At 47.7% G+C, this 14,485-nt stretch overlaps 2 protein-coding genes across 2 annotated transcripts; both read right to left on the reverse strand.

The window, feature by feature from the left end:
* Positions 1 to 1,807: 1,807 nt before the first annotated feature.
* On the reverse strand, positions 1,808 to 3,032 carry B0J16DRAFT_334779 (uncharacterized protein). The gene is made up of 5 exons (XM_046126992.1): positions 2,858 to 3,032; positions 2,747 to 2,774; positions 2,333 to 2,395; positions 2,189 to 2,282; positions 1,808 to 2,134 (listed from the first exon to the last, which is right to left on the reverse strand). The coding sequence occupies exons 1-5, from the start codon at positions 2,905 to 2,907 to the stop codon at positions 2,079 to 2,081; spliced, it is 291 nt and encodes a 96-aa protein (XP_045987164.1). The 5' UTR covers positions 2,908 to 3,032; the 3' UTR covers positions 1,808 to 2,078.
* A 2,089-nt stretch (positions 3,033 to 5,121) lies between these two features.
* B0J16DRAFT_334782 (CAP domain-containing protein) lies at positions 5,122 to 6,043 on the reverse strand. The gene has a single exon (XM_046126993.1). The coding sequence runs from the start codon at positions 5,912 to 5,914 to the stop codon at positions 5,303 to 5,305; it is 612 nt and encodes a 203-aa protein (XP_045987165.1). The 5' UTR covers positions 5,915 to 6,043; the 3' UTR covers positions 5,122 to 5,302.
* Between the last annotated feature and the right edge of the window lie 8,442 nt (positions 6,044 to 14,485).

A 14,485-nucleotide genomic window follows, 5' to 3' on the forward strand; every position in this document is an offset into this window, starting at 1 on the left:
TACGAGGGCTCGCATCCATGAGTGGTGGCACAAGGTGCAAGAAAGAGCTTCATAGCATTCTCTTATTGTCTACTCCCTCATACCTCCATATTTGAAGTCCAAGCTTCGGGGTAAGTAGTGTCAAGTGCTCTCAAGCTCAATACTCAGTGTTAGTATCTAAACGGTTTGATGTTCGCAGCCAAAGCCTCGTCTAGTTCCAGATGAGTCAAGGACTAGAATCATTTTATCGACACGGTTATGCCGCTAGCCAGCGATACTGACTATCGATCTCTATGTTCGAGGCCTGTTTGCTTGATCTCATTTGAACATTCGTCTCTCATCTTGATGAGATTAGAGATTAGGAACCTCTCTTTCGCATAAACCTAGAGGGTAGATGAAAGCCGCAACCACCTCAATATCAGATGCAGTGTAAGTCTGACCGACTACCTGTGGTCTCAATCCACAATCACCAATCAATCGCCCATATATCTTTAGAGGCTTGATATAGCTCTCAGCCAACTTTCTAATAACAACGCACCACGTAATTCCATATCTATAAATCACAGCTAACGTCAGTTGACAAGCCATATATCGGAACGACTCTTCCACAGGTTGACTCCACACTCCACCGCCAATGCGGGGCATGAAAATCCGGGGTGCATATTCATTAATTTCCATACCTAGCGCACGTCAACAATGATTGCAATACGACAGATGATGTGTTATAAACAATTGACGCGCATTTCAAGATCTTTATTCCAAAAGAAAATAACGATACGTCGTCAGAAAAACACAAATCTCTCACTGACGGAAATGACTGCCTCTCGTAGACCCCGTCAGGAACGTTAAGCCAGAGTCTTTATTCAGGGTCCAGACTCCTAGCCGACATCCTGGAGAGGGTAAAGGCGCTTATTGAGTTTGCGATCTAGACAAGCCTCACCGATGCCTACGCGTACAGCTTTCTTCTAGACTGCCCTCCCTCTCTGCAAACCTTACTGTGGCTTTTCGAGTGAAACGCCCAAGGCTACGAATTTACTTTTATGGCATCTCTTGAGACATACAGTGTGCTTTGACGGGACCGACATTGATATTACCTTTTGGGGATGGGAATCGTGATCGAGGTTGACGCGCCGAGGCAGCTCAATCTTCATGTAGCTGCGCTGTTGCAGATCAATCATGGACAGGTCTCAGCTCCAGCCTTGATAAATTTCCATACAATTAAGAGCACGTTGCCAATTGAGGTGGTTTTCAGTACGTAAAGCTGCATCGATTATTGAAACATGAGACTACTCAGCCCAGGACTCCCAGCGATAGCCTCACCCATCAAAAACCAGCCCAGTCTCCCAGTACCGATATTTCCTTTACAATTTATCTTCAGCTGCTATCATCTCGTTTTCGCGGAAACACTACCCCATTGGATGTGACAGCTTGGAACGCTGAACTCGAATCACCCGCCGGGATGCATGTCGATATTGTAGAATTGTAGCATGATTTCTATGACCGCATTCTCGATTTCTGACCAACAATGTGACAAAGTTACATATGCATGCATGAGTTGAGTGTCATTTGAGGAGATAACAATCAACACAATCTTCCAGCCGTAGGGGCAGCGTAGTATTAGCTGTCGCATCTGGTTGACAAAGCGATTACATAGCTCGATGGGCCAAGATGAAATATCTCTTCCGTTGTCTAGGATATGTTTATCCTGTGTACAGTTGACAGGTCAGCTCAGCTTGTAAATACCGAGTTATCAAGAGTTACGATCACAGCTGCTTCCAACAACAGGTGTACCATCACAAGTATGCACAGCAAAATTCAAATAACAAACAGAGGCGTGCAAGTGTTTATTGGTTCATAACTGTCTCCCAAAAGTAGACACCAAGATATATGGTCGGGCCAAGTCTTGTCCTCCGCGCAGTTCAACCCGTCATCTGCGACGTGGGCGAACTCTTTTCATACTCAAAAGATACTGAGCGCCATGACTGCCTCATTAGCCATTAATCGGCCTAGGCGGTTTTGGGTATTCCTTCTTGCTTCCACTTCACTCCGATTGCCTGTCTATTTCCCAAATCCACCCAATCGGTTCCGTTGCCACCTCTTCAGCTTGCGGTGCTCTGGATCAGCGACACGTTGTCTCCCTTCAACAGGATTTGGCCTTGGCGATGTTAGTGAACAGCAGAGGGAAATAAGGGGTTGCGTTGGAACGTACCAAGGGGCCTCCGAGACTCCTTGTCATTGGTCTTGGTGATTTGCTTAACCTCCACGGCTTCGTCGATGACCAGGTTCATGAACTCATCAAAACCCTGGCAACAGTTAGCGGTTGTTACTTGAGAGTGATTCAATATGTACTGACTCTGATCTTGCCCTCAATGCGGATAGAGAGCTGCTCGTACAGCCAAACGCTGACTGTAGCGTGCTGCGACAGTTAGCCAGGATGCTTCTTATCAGCCACCACCGTTCGCCTTCTGCTCGTGAACCTCTAAAACATAACATGATCCCTCTTCGCGCCATACAAAGGTGATGTAGTATCGGTCTCATTTGGTATGGTAGAACAGGTTGCAGGGCGGTCGTTCAATCCCAGTCCAGCCAAATCAGTCCCCAAGCTCGAACGGTATTGAACCACCGCCCTCGTACTGCCAATCTAGCAACCAACTCTACCTCCAATACCAAAAGCGCAGAATTCGGGAGAATATTGTGTTTTCGAGATCCATCGGCGGTCAAGCGATTCGGTGATCGACGGTATGCCCAAAGAACGGTAAAAACTCACTGATTGGAGAAGCTTGAAAATGAAGTTGCTAATGAAACTGTCAGCACATTGCTCTAAAGATCTAGCAAGAAACAATCGCGTCGCGAAGTCTCATGAGGGAGGAAAGCTTACATAGGAGGAACCAGAACACGGCGACCACCGCCACCACCGCGACCAGTCATTTTGTTAGAAGTAGGCGCAAAAAACCGTGGATCTGGGAAGAAAGAAGGATGATTTCGCTGCGCTGAGAAATCGAGATCGGGATCGAGGGAGTAGCGAGGTTTCGTTGGACTGTTTGATCACCGCGATTCTGGCTGTCGCAAGATTCCGACGTGGGAGCTCTGAACGCCAACCCAAAATCTTGGCGGAGGTGGGGCAATGTTTATCCGAGCAACCTCAAACCACTCACGGGTAGGTAGATTGGCGGACGTCAATTAACTTGGATTGTTCTTCTATATGGTTTCTCATGGTTTGGCAAATTGTCATCTTGGGGAAAAGATAACGCAAGATGAGTTTCTTGATTCCATATCGCTACAATTATATACCCGAGCTCATACAAAGAAAACGCTGGGGCTCCGGCACCAAACCTCCCGCTTTCCTTTTTGTGCCACCATTTCCTTTCCAGCTCGATAACTCAACAAGTTGTGTAACCACCCTTGGAAGGCGCTGCTGCAAAACAATACCAGCTTGAAATCTCTACCCTGCTTGCGAATATCCCAATTTGCTGAATAAGCCATGGATTCTTTTAGGAATCGCCACGACGAATCACTGTGGCTTGAGAGCTCGATGCAGAGCTCGATGCATAGAGGTACGATGTATCATGTAATTTGCAGAAACCGTTATAATTTGGGTGGAGTAATGGCCTTAAATCTGGACCAGTTTCCTGGGCGTTGTTGCTTTTGTTCAAGTAACGGGGGGCTGCTTCTGGACTTGACGAACCGTAGCATGCATCAGGCGTATTTCTTGATAGGCGCTTGTGGCGTGCTGTAGCATACCGTTCCACGAATATCAATTTCAATTTTAAGATGCGAATTGATCCGAAAGTGTGATAATCACCGTCTTCATCAGTAGGGACGATGTGTATCTTGGATTTGAGGAGTTTCCACACTTTATCGTCAATCTCGTATGGAAAGCCAACAAATTCGCCTTCCTGTATTCGGGAGTGATTCATGGCAAGGTCATGGAATAATCCAATTTGAGTCGTGTGTTGCCAATCCTGATTCATTTCATCCGGAAAGCAGTCTGTGGGTTCCTCGTTGATAATCGGGTGAAATCTCACGCATGCGACCTTCAAAGCTTCCAAGTCGGTGAATAGCGACCAGCGTGCTGCAAGAATGTCCTGATGATAGGAATGGTCACGGTGAACATCAATATCGAGGAAAGTCAGTTGTTTGGTGGCGGAGCCGTAGAACGTGAAGGGAGGAGATACGAGTCTGCTCGACACATGCTATGTAATAGTCGGGCCCTCAGGACAGGCTCTGTGGTGTAGGCCCAGACGTTCGCTCCGGTATAAGCCAACGCGCATGAGTACACCTGACTTTAAGATAGAGAACGTCCCTCCTAGTCGTAGATTGCCTGTAAGGGTAGCTTTGACCGACCGTTCTAGGAGCCAGTTTAGAAGTGTAGGGAAGACAATAATAAACTGTCCCATCTTATTCGATTGAAGACAATGCTGCTATGGTGTCAAACGTGAAGATACAGGACAGAGAGTGATATTGTAGTAAGAGAATGACAAGTAGTGGCCGAACTTCTAGAAGCACTGAAATGGGATAGTCTGAATTGAATATTGAGATGAAGTTAGTTGCAAGTTGACATCCATGTTCATGTGAAGGGGTAACTCACCATGAACACCCAAACAGCGGCGTACCTTCCTTCTGCGTCCTTCGCTGAAACATTCATCAAAGAAGAAGTTGCACCTGACTATTCCAGAAATCCATCACAGTTGTGCCTCAAGCCCGACTCACTCATGCTTCTATTGCCAATGGAATCTCTTCTGCCGTTGTATCATATCTAACTGGCTCCCTGCTCTCTGACTCATGCAATCGTAGGTAGATTTGCAATGCTACGCAACTATCAGGAAGGAAATCTACGGGATACTCGGCAGGTCAGCGCATCAATATAGAGAACATCATGGTTTCTCTGCTAGATTGGCCATAATGGATTTGGTAACGAGACTGAACATCAATCCCTTGACGACAGAGGATCACAAACATCTGTTCCACCAACGTTGTTCCCTCATAAGCTGTTGATTTAGACGAGGCAAAAGCCCACTCTGAAAGCACCATGAGCAGAGCTTTTGCGGTAGTGTCTTATGCCTCAAGGTGATTCACATGCATGATACGATTGTATCTACTATACGATATATACAGGAGGGATGACTCGCTGAATACTAGGCAGTGTAATAAGCGTGCAAGAAAATAACAAAGGTGGTATATAAAAGGCCGTGACACGTATAAGCGATCTATAGTATATACAAAGAAACCGTAGAAACATATCCAACGTAGCTCATGTCCAGCATGAATACCATCATCCATCATATATCCCAAGCGCCCATCCAATACCCGTCATAAACACCCTCTATAAAAAGACAACAATGTACCCAAGGAACACAAACAGCGCCAATCCAACACCAGGTTTCGTAGTAAACGCACCACCCTCCTCCTTGACAACCTCATCTTCGAACTGACCCTGCACATTACCCCTTGGCCAGTACTCGCAAACAAGATACCATCCTTTCTCACCACACAACTTTCTCCCACATCCCACAGTGGTGGTGTCCTTCCAGACAAGCTGGGTGAAGTGGCCAGTCTCTTCATCAAACTCAGCTTCGTCAAAGTCGTACTTCTCACGCTCATCACCCCAAGCCTCAATGCTAGCAGTGACGTTGGGATAACCTATAGCGAGGTTCTCGCCATAGGGACCACCAGAATGCTCGAACTTGCAGTCGTCGAGGTCATCGAGATAGTCTGATGCAAACTCCTCGAGTGTCTTGTTCCATTTTAGAGCTGTGGCGTTGTGCTCTTCGCGGTAGAAATTTGTGCTGTTAAGAACAGCTGATGTGAAAGTGTCTTTCTCCTTCCATTCTGGCTCGTTGGAGGGTATGGATGCTGGTGCTGTAATTGTAACGACATCTGCAGCAAGGCTGGAGCCCAGGAGGAGAAAGATAAGAGGAAGCAAAGTATGCTTCATGGTGGTAAATATGAGTTTTGGTAGTACCAATCGGTGGTGTAAGTGGCTTCACAACGTGTGTAGCCGCTGTTATTGTAGCTATATAAACACGAGGCAAGACACCAATTGAAGCGAAATCACAGTTGATGTTCCTACGAAGACTTTTCTCACCATCAGACATAAAGCGCTCAACAAAATATAACTAACAACTCTTTGTCTTCTCAGCCTGGTTTTCCTCCATCTTGGCCTTGGAATGGGCCTCTATGACGTATGCTCTTTTCAGCCAATAGCTGTAAAGCACATTGCTCAGCTAACCTGGACTGGGTTGGTGACGAAGGACAAGGCTGGGCATTTGTTATCTATCACCGAATACCTGCATCATTGAGTATCTCGAGTCGAGACTGATTGAAGTTGACGATGTGAACAAGGTGAAACTTTTAGTGGAGGGTTGTCTATTCCAGCCTTATGCACGCTTTACCTTAGAGCTGCTCAGTTGACTACCACTACCTAATGGAACTGAGACGGCATCGAACTGGAGGGGTGGTGGGCCACGACCTACCACCGCCCATTATTAACGATGCTATTATTGTGGCTCGATAATGGCAACAATTGTCATTTCATCGGTTGATGCCTCGAACAATTAATTGTAGGCCAATGCATCACAGCACAGTTCACAAAACCCCCACGCGATTGACGCACAACATACCCTGGCCATTGACGATATGTACGGTGATATTATGATATCAAGTCAAGTCCAAGCAAGTCCATGTCCATGTCCGATAATAGGCAGCCTGAGTAAAGTGTGAGTCACCGGTTGATTAGCCCGAGGCCTCTACAGTACAGTACTACCTGCTTTGTTTCTAATTCTGTTTGTTCTCTCACTCTCCCAGTCCCACCTGTGCGCGTAACACACCAGTTAACTAATCACGCACCCATGCGGATTCTAGTGGTCCCTCTATGATCGCAGCCGAGTTCTAGACTAACCAAGAGATCCGATTCCTACCAAATAGCTCTCCTCAAAGCGTGTATGGCCGAATACCGGTGATTAAATTGAGCGATTATTCGGCAGCCACCTATCCTGAGCTGTTTGTGTAACCGTGAGTGGCTGAACAAGAGATTGCTGAAACAGAAAAAGAAGATGCTCCGATCTAAACATAAGCATGCTGTAAGCATTCTATCAGTCAGAATGTCTCACGGTTAAACTACCAAGTGCCGGTCTTCTTCCCGTGTCCAAGCAGTCAGTCTACTTGGATTGCAACCCACAGCACACTTTGTCGCTTGTACTATACGTCAAGTCGCATCGCATATCGCAGATCTTTAACTTTTGAGTATAATAAAGCAAGAAAACTGCAACTACAGAGGCGAAAAAGCTCCGACGCCGCGGCACTTGCTTGTTGAGTTTAACGTCAAGTCAAGTTACAGTACAGTGTCCTTCAACACTGCCATAAGGCAGCCGCAATGCCATCCATATGTTTGTAAGTAAACTGTCATCACACCAACCTACAGTCGAGGATCTTCAACGCCCCAGAAAACCACAGAAGCGCAACAGAAATAATTTAAAGAGATGATCGCAACAACACTCGTTGGTGATTCGCTCAGAGTCCTCAGGACCCTGCTGATCATCTCAACATAGGTGGCAGATCTCTTGGGCTCCAGCTTTAAAGCGCGACACCCAAAAGGACTTTGCCCGAGTTTGGCATCCCTTTGGTCTTTTCTTGATCTGGTTTGCACGCTTATAACCAAGTTTTCTCTCTTGTTGTCTTCTAGTCGCCTTTTTCGAGAGCGCCACTCTCTCACACTCTCGCCACTTTGGAAACAGCTCAGACCGTTGTCAGTCGATATGTGCTGCACTGTAACTAGGCGTGAATAAATATGTATATGGTTACAGTACTTGCAGTGGAACCACCCTTTGACTGAAGAAGAAAGCCGAAGCTCCCCTTGTTTTGCTCTACTGCAGAGCATCGAGGCACTTCCAAAGAGAGAAAGAAAGAGGCATCCCGTTGACATTACATTACGTACCTGGTTTCGAAACATTGCCGAATGTGATAAGCTTCGTTTCTGCACGATTGTCTCTCCCCGGCCCGAAGTTTAACCATGTAATTCGAATTACCGGGGTAATCATTGGTTTGTTTGGTTGGGCTCTACTCTTTCGGTTCGGCCTCGATTACCTCCAACGGCCGATTGTAGCCACGCCGGAATATTTTCCGCTTGTTCGCTAACGATTTGAAGTTCTTCAGCACAGACAGGTGGACAGCAATCAATTATCGACATCAAGAACCAACTATCATAACCGTCCTAACTATCCCACCATCATCGACCCAGCCTCGTGGCGCAAAAGCAAAAAAGTGCCCTGGAAGCAGACAAGGATGCCGAGTCCTGTAATAAATTACAGCACTGTAAATAACTCAACTCACATGCTACAGGGAAGCCAAGGACCACTCGATCACCATTCAACTTCCTGGTCTGGAAAACGCCACAAGGCCCGCCGTTCGTGGGCAAACTCAAAATATCTCGTGTGTGTGACAGCCCCTGCAGGATCCCGAGGGTCCTGTAGCGAACGAAATATCCCATTGCGCTGCTCAACTTCTGCTTCATGACTTGGCAATGCTTCAATAGCGCAACGAGATTGAATCAAGACAATCCCCTCTACTCCACAAAACTTGGCAGTTTGCAGCCCTTGCTACAGCACTGCTTATTTCGTCTCTGTTATGTTTGTAAGAAATAGTGCAACAAAAGTCATTAGAATGCCTCCACTGTTAGCTTACCGGCACCATGGCTCTCGTTAGTTGAAATCTCTAGCGTAGGCTTCGTCTGCTCGGCTTGCTAGACCACCTCATGATAGTTCGCCACGGCATCAAAGATCCAAACAAACAGCAAGTTTGTTATTCTAGACCTCGAGAACAACATCTTGATATTTGTCAAGGCTTAGATTATCGGACAAGTACGGACGCCCTGGCTGGAAGTACCCACCGAGTAATCCTCGGCTCGTCGACAAAGCGTCCTCCCTCCAACGCACGCAATTCTGCTTTTCGTTTAGTCAAAAGACTAGCCCCATCCCTGATGGTCTGGGGAATGGGGCTTACCAGAGAGCCTCAATTACGGCAATAGAGAGCAAAATGGGTTTATCCGCCAGCTCTTCTAATTTGTTGGCTCTACACGCAAGCCGGCGGACTCCTATTAGTTCGTGATCCGTACGGGGACGTCACATCTTCCTCCGAGTTCTAGACCGAGCCACCAATGAAGATTCGCCTGCGCAATCCTCTGGAGCTAACGGTTCGTGGCCACGAAGCTTACTCGTAAGTCCCAGGGAACAGGCAATGAAACTGAGATGAGAAGAAACTTAGAAAGAAAGTACCGCAGCATCCGGGACGCGTCGAGGCGGGCGTAGTAGAGCGCTGATCAGAGTACTTGCTGGGTTGGTTAGCCTCTGTCGAGATCAGCTGTATACTATACCAGTACTCCGTAGACGCTCGGGTCTTCATTTCCACAGCTCCTGTCAAGTTCCATTCAGTACGACGCCGCAAACAGCAAAATCTGGGGAAGTCAGGGATGGGCTGCTGGTGGATGGTGTGTGCGCCGTCAACAGCCAGGGGCCCTGCTAACGCAACGTCCGCTCCCCAGACCGGGGTTACAGCAGCTAAGCTTGCTAAGTTCGTAGCCAGCGCCCCCCAGATTCTTGTGCTTGCTTGGAGCCAGGCAGGCCAGGTCTTGCTCCGCTGATTCTCGTAGAAGGGATCCCAGACTCCAGACTCCACTAAACAGAATTTGGGGTAGTTGAGAGCACGGTGACTGGGGAAAAAAGACAACATAAGACAAGTCAGGATAGGGCCACCGATGTACAGTTGTGTCTTGTCCCAGACCGTAGTTCTCTGGTACAGTGCGAAGGTCAGGTCAGCCAATTGTCCCACTGGTCAAGAGTTGACGACAAGTGGCGTACAGGGGTTGAGATAGACGAGGATTGGAGGAAAGGGCGCAACTTAGAGAAGGGAAGGGAGGGAAAACGTGGAGGAAATGATCGAAACTCCTCGTTGGTCAATCCCGATAGCTGGTCTCACACGCATAAGCGCGTGGTGTGGCAGACCTTTCCTTTTCTTTTTTTCGTTGCCAATTCCTGATGATGAAAGAAAGAACCCAAATTTGAACCACTGCCTTGCAAAAAGAATGAATTAATCACCGGTACTAAGCGTACGGCTCGACCGTCGGCATAGGCCATAGGATATCAAAAAGTGTGAGATCCCTTTATAGCGTCATGGTGATTCAATGCTATTTTGATCATGAACGGCCGACATCGCTCGTTCATGTCCAAAATGTAGCGAATCGCAAATTGTCAAATGAACAAGCATCAATCCCAAAGGGGTTGCAGAAGCCTCGAGCTGTGGGCCGATGCTGCACCTGACCTCTTTCATTCTTGGTCAATGGAGATATGCCTCTTTCTGGACCTAGGAGTCTGGGGTTGAAGGATCACTCGATGAGTACTTGGCCTTTACAGTATTGTATATAATACAGACAGATACCAATGTATCATCCAACAGAGTGCTGTGTGGTGACGACAAATGCTTCCTAGCGAGAGAATAGCACGGCACAGCACAGACTCGATATCAGACCTGGCCTCTTCTCCAAATCCCGACGTAGGGCTGATACTCACTCAGTCCAGTTTCAAGAAAGTAAAAAAGTCTCCGACCACCACAGGTGGATTGGGTTGGAGATTCCCTGGATAGAACTCTTTCAGGGACCAACATACTCCAAGCCCAGTCTAGTAATGGGGTGTTGTATCATCCATCAAAGGTTCCGTTATTCCCAGTGCTCTCCAATATGTTCCTCAAATTTTCAATCCCTGCCGGCAAAGGGTTGCATATTGGAATAGGAAGTCCTTAAGGAGTCCCTATATTGGATGGCCTTGGCTCTCTCTCTCTCTCTGAGATGGTGGAGCGCATCTCTAATGCATTGACATTTGTTCCGATTAGTCGACTTCACTCCCAAGATGCTTGGCTAGCTAGTAGTCGGGCTGTCGACAGGAGAGAAGAAACAACTGAGACATCAACAAGAGAAGGGATCCCAGGATCGTTAATAGCAAAGAAGACTTGTCATAATAGATGTGGGACATTAGGCGGAGCAGTGGGCACATCAGACGTCTTCAGTGCGTTGCATTCTGTATCGACTTGCAGTGCATGTTGGGGATTTCAGGATCACGTCCCACTATATGATGCTTGGCACATCTCGGGGCTGTGCAGCGGGTAGACAGGGGCAAGGATCGCTCAGACGTCCATGCGTTAACTAAAGCACAGAGAGATGAGATAGCGATTTGGGGAAGCTTCATAGCGTGAATGACGTTCGACTATCTCACCATCGAGATAGAGCTTCTAAGACGCCGCCAACCGTTGTTGACACCTCAAGTGCTTATGGCGCAAAGCCGCTTATTGCAGCGATTGATGTGCAATTTCATGGCTGTCAGGGTCAAGTCGTCCATGTGAGAAAACCGCATGCTTCAGAGACCTGTTCGGATCAGCATTGATTTATTCATCGTAGGGGAATCAGAAGCTGAGAAACTGTTTCTAAACTGCATGATTTATCATACCTTCAGCCACTGTGTTTGTGCACTGTGCTCTCGAGACAATCGGTGGTGCGGACATAGTGTTCCCAAAGCTGTAGTATCTGAGGACTGCAGGCAACATTGGTCGTGTTCCTGGATTCTCGGTGAACTAGCTACTCAATTGGAGTAAAGAAAAACTTGAGAGTGAGAGCTCCGCTCCGTGTGGTATCGCATCGCATCGCATCGTTCAACATGGAACAGGGGACTAGGCCACACATTTCTTGTGTTCGGCGTGGCAAGAAGGTCCTGTGACTGCAGTAGCGAACATGGCATGGCTTCCATGGGCTGGCTTGTGGTGTGTTGAACAGGGATCAAGGGCCATTCCGCAATTGAAACCCCATTCGTGCTCGCATTAGAAGCCCATGCTATGCTATGCTATGCTAGCAAGAAACCATGTCAAGTTAAATCAAGTCAAGTCGCGGCCACAGACAGCCGCGGCGGCGGGCGTTTGATGTTCATCAATTTCACCTGTCAATGTCAATCTGGCGGTGAGCAACTAAATAGTATAGTACTGTATAGTACAAAGACTCGATTAGTTTGGGACCGATCGAAGGGTCCGTCGACGGCAGCGGATACAAGGTCAGCCATCAGTAAGGAGTAGAAAACCAAGCGAGCACTAATTCATTGTTAGTGACGGATAGAGTCAGGTCCAGGAAGTAGCTTACAGCAGAGGATATGGGATATGGATATGGGTGTTGGGTTGGCCATGATCCTGGCTACAGTACAGCATAACTCGACCCCTGAGCTGACGCCGCAATTGGATTCGTCGATTCTCTGGATGTAGAGCCAAGACCTGGTCCCTTTGGCTTGCTTGCAGGTGGATCGGGGGCGTAGCTTTCGCAAGCATCGAGTATTGGTCCATTCTGGCGCTCTTCCTCAATTCCTGACGTCGCATCTGATGGGACTAGGCAAAGTTATCCCGCGGCAGTTTTGGAGAGAAAGAGACAACGAAAACGAGTCGAGCCTAGGCCAGGCCCAAGTTTGATCCTGTGTGGCATCCTTTTCGAAAGATTTGCTGGCAATAATATGTCAATATCGACACCGATGAGACTTGGGCCGAGACTGAGACTGGACTGAGGATGTCTTATCCATGTGTGACACAACAACGTGCGGCCCCATTGCCCTAACAAAGCAAAGACAGTGAGAGTCAAGGGTCTGCGCACGGTCCTTTTCCTTCCCGATGTACTGTACGGATACAATACATTCAGTTGGCAGGTGCGGTGCCATTGACGATTTCTGATTCTGGTCCTGCCTGATCTGAATCCAACTCAACCTGAGGCGGTTTCGAGTCTCGAACATTACTAATTCTCCATCATCCAACGTAAGGGACGAATGGCTACGGTGAATGAGGAATTGCATTGCTGTGATGGGCTTTTTTGAAACAGACTAGAAGGTGGGTTCGTGGATCACGGTAACTTCCTCTCGGTGATAATCAACCCTTCCCTCCCTCTGTCTCTTGTCTCTCTATCTCTTATCGTTTTCACTGAAGGCATGCATGTAGGTACCACCAAACTATCAGTTACACAGATGAATACCGGTACTGTGCTGCGCTGCACTTGGCTGCAAGTTCCACTCGAAGGTGGCAAATAAATTGTTCTGGACGGAATGAAGAACACTTGATGAGGCTGAACGAGGTCGATCCGTCACCGCCTGGTTTCCACAAAGAAAGTTCCGTAGAAGCGACAATCATCAAGCAAGAAAGGGTCCTTGCAGTGGTTATCTGATACCGATAGGCAGAAGAACAGCCTAGGGCTTGGCCACGAACACGGCTCGAGCTAGGTGAAACGCACGTTGGTCCTGCACTGCAATTGGCTCTGGCAAATGCGGATTTTCTTGTCACTCTCATGATAGGACGCCTGAGCTCGAGATTAGCTGTTCGCTTTCAATTATTATTACTCAATCTTTCTCTGTTTCTGGAGAACAGCACCTCATCAGCACCTCATCCAATAAGCCGATTCAAACCAAGAAACACAAGTCTCACTCGCAATCGACATTAACACTCGTAAGCCATGCTATGCCGTTGCTATACATACATACCCATGTTGGCCGAGCCGTGAGCGATGTTCATCTCCGCACAGTAGCAGGTCCAAGCCCAGTGCCCAAGTCCAAGTTCAAGTCCAAATGGAACCAAGCCAACGTAACGCCCAAAGCACCAGCCGAGGACCCTATCGACGCTAAAAACGAGGACAAATCAAATGGGATGGACCCGCTCAGTACGACAGACTTGAGGCAATCAGCTGGCAGATTCACAGCAGAGGCAATTGATCGACTGATTATGGCCAAATACCTTCCAACCTGATGTTATCCTGCGGGTCCAGATCCAGCAATTCACTCCCCAAAACTATTACCGACGTTGAATCGAATAGTGCCTACAGCACACAAAAACAAGAAATCGTATCGAGTTGCGAGGCTGCAAGATTGGATCATAGTTTCACAACTTGACCAAAGAAGCTCTAGTCACAAAGGTCCGTAGGAAAAGCCAAGACAAGGGTCAAATGAGCAGAGCCGCTGGGCGATCATTCCATCTCGTCTGTAAAAGCAGACGAGTTGTACGTATTGTTCTGACAAGCTGGCTACTGACAGGACCGGACTGAGAGAGACGCCATGCCATCATTCTCAGACATAACGCGGTCTCGGGTTAATAATTGCCGCAGACCCAGAACTAATCAGACGGGATGCATGCTTGAGACATGAGAGAGAAAGAGAAAAAGAGTAGCGGGCGCTTGATATTGACATGGAACAGCTGCACGTCATCCGTCGATAAGTTGTGAACGTAACGGCAAGTGGAAGTTCCATATTTGAGTGATTCACTTGTATAATTGCGCGTCACATCCCTATCTTTGACGCAGTCCCTGTGGGCATTCTCCTGTCGATGGATTACGGCCTGGTAGAATGGATTCCCAATTGGGATCTGTGCAGACCGGCGACTAACGACTCCGTAATAGCTGTCGAACCAATCCTACATTGTTATTCTGGGGCAGGATTAAGCGCCTGAGCAGGTA

This window comes from Fusarium flagelliforme (assembly GCF_020744385.1).
Source record: "Fusarium flagelliforme strain FIESC 12 MPI-CAGE-AA-0113 chromosome Unknown B0J16scaffold_2, whole genome shotgun sequence".
NCBI lineage: Eukaryota > Fungi > Ascomycota > Sordariomycetes > Hypocreales > Nectriaceae > Fusarium > Fusarium flagelliforme.

Coding starts and splice junctions, on each gene's coding strand:
- B0J16DRAFT_334782 (XM_046126993.1), bottom strand. CDS start 5,914: ATGAAGCATACTTTGCTTCCTCTTATCTTTCTCCTCCTGGGCTCCAGC.
- B0J16DRAFT_334779 (XM_046126992.1), bottom strand. CDS start 2,907: ATGACTGGTCGCGGTGGTGGCGGTGGTCGCCGTGTTCTGGTTCCTCCT. Junction 2,775..2,857: donor CGTGTTCTGGTTCCTCCTAT/GTAAGCTTTCCT, acceptor CAGTTTCATTAG/CAACTTCATTTTCAAGCTTC. Junction 2,283..2,332: donor GCATTGAGGGCAAGATCAGA/GTCAGTACATAT, acceptor AACTGTTGCCAG/GGTTTTGATGAGTTCATGAA.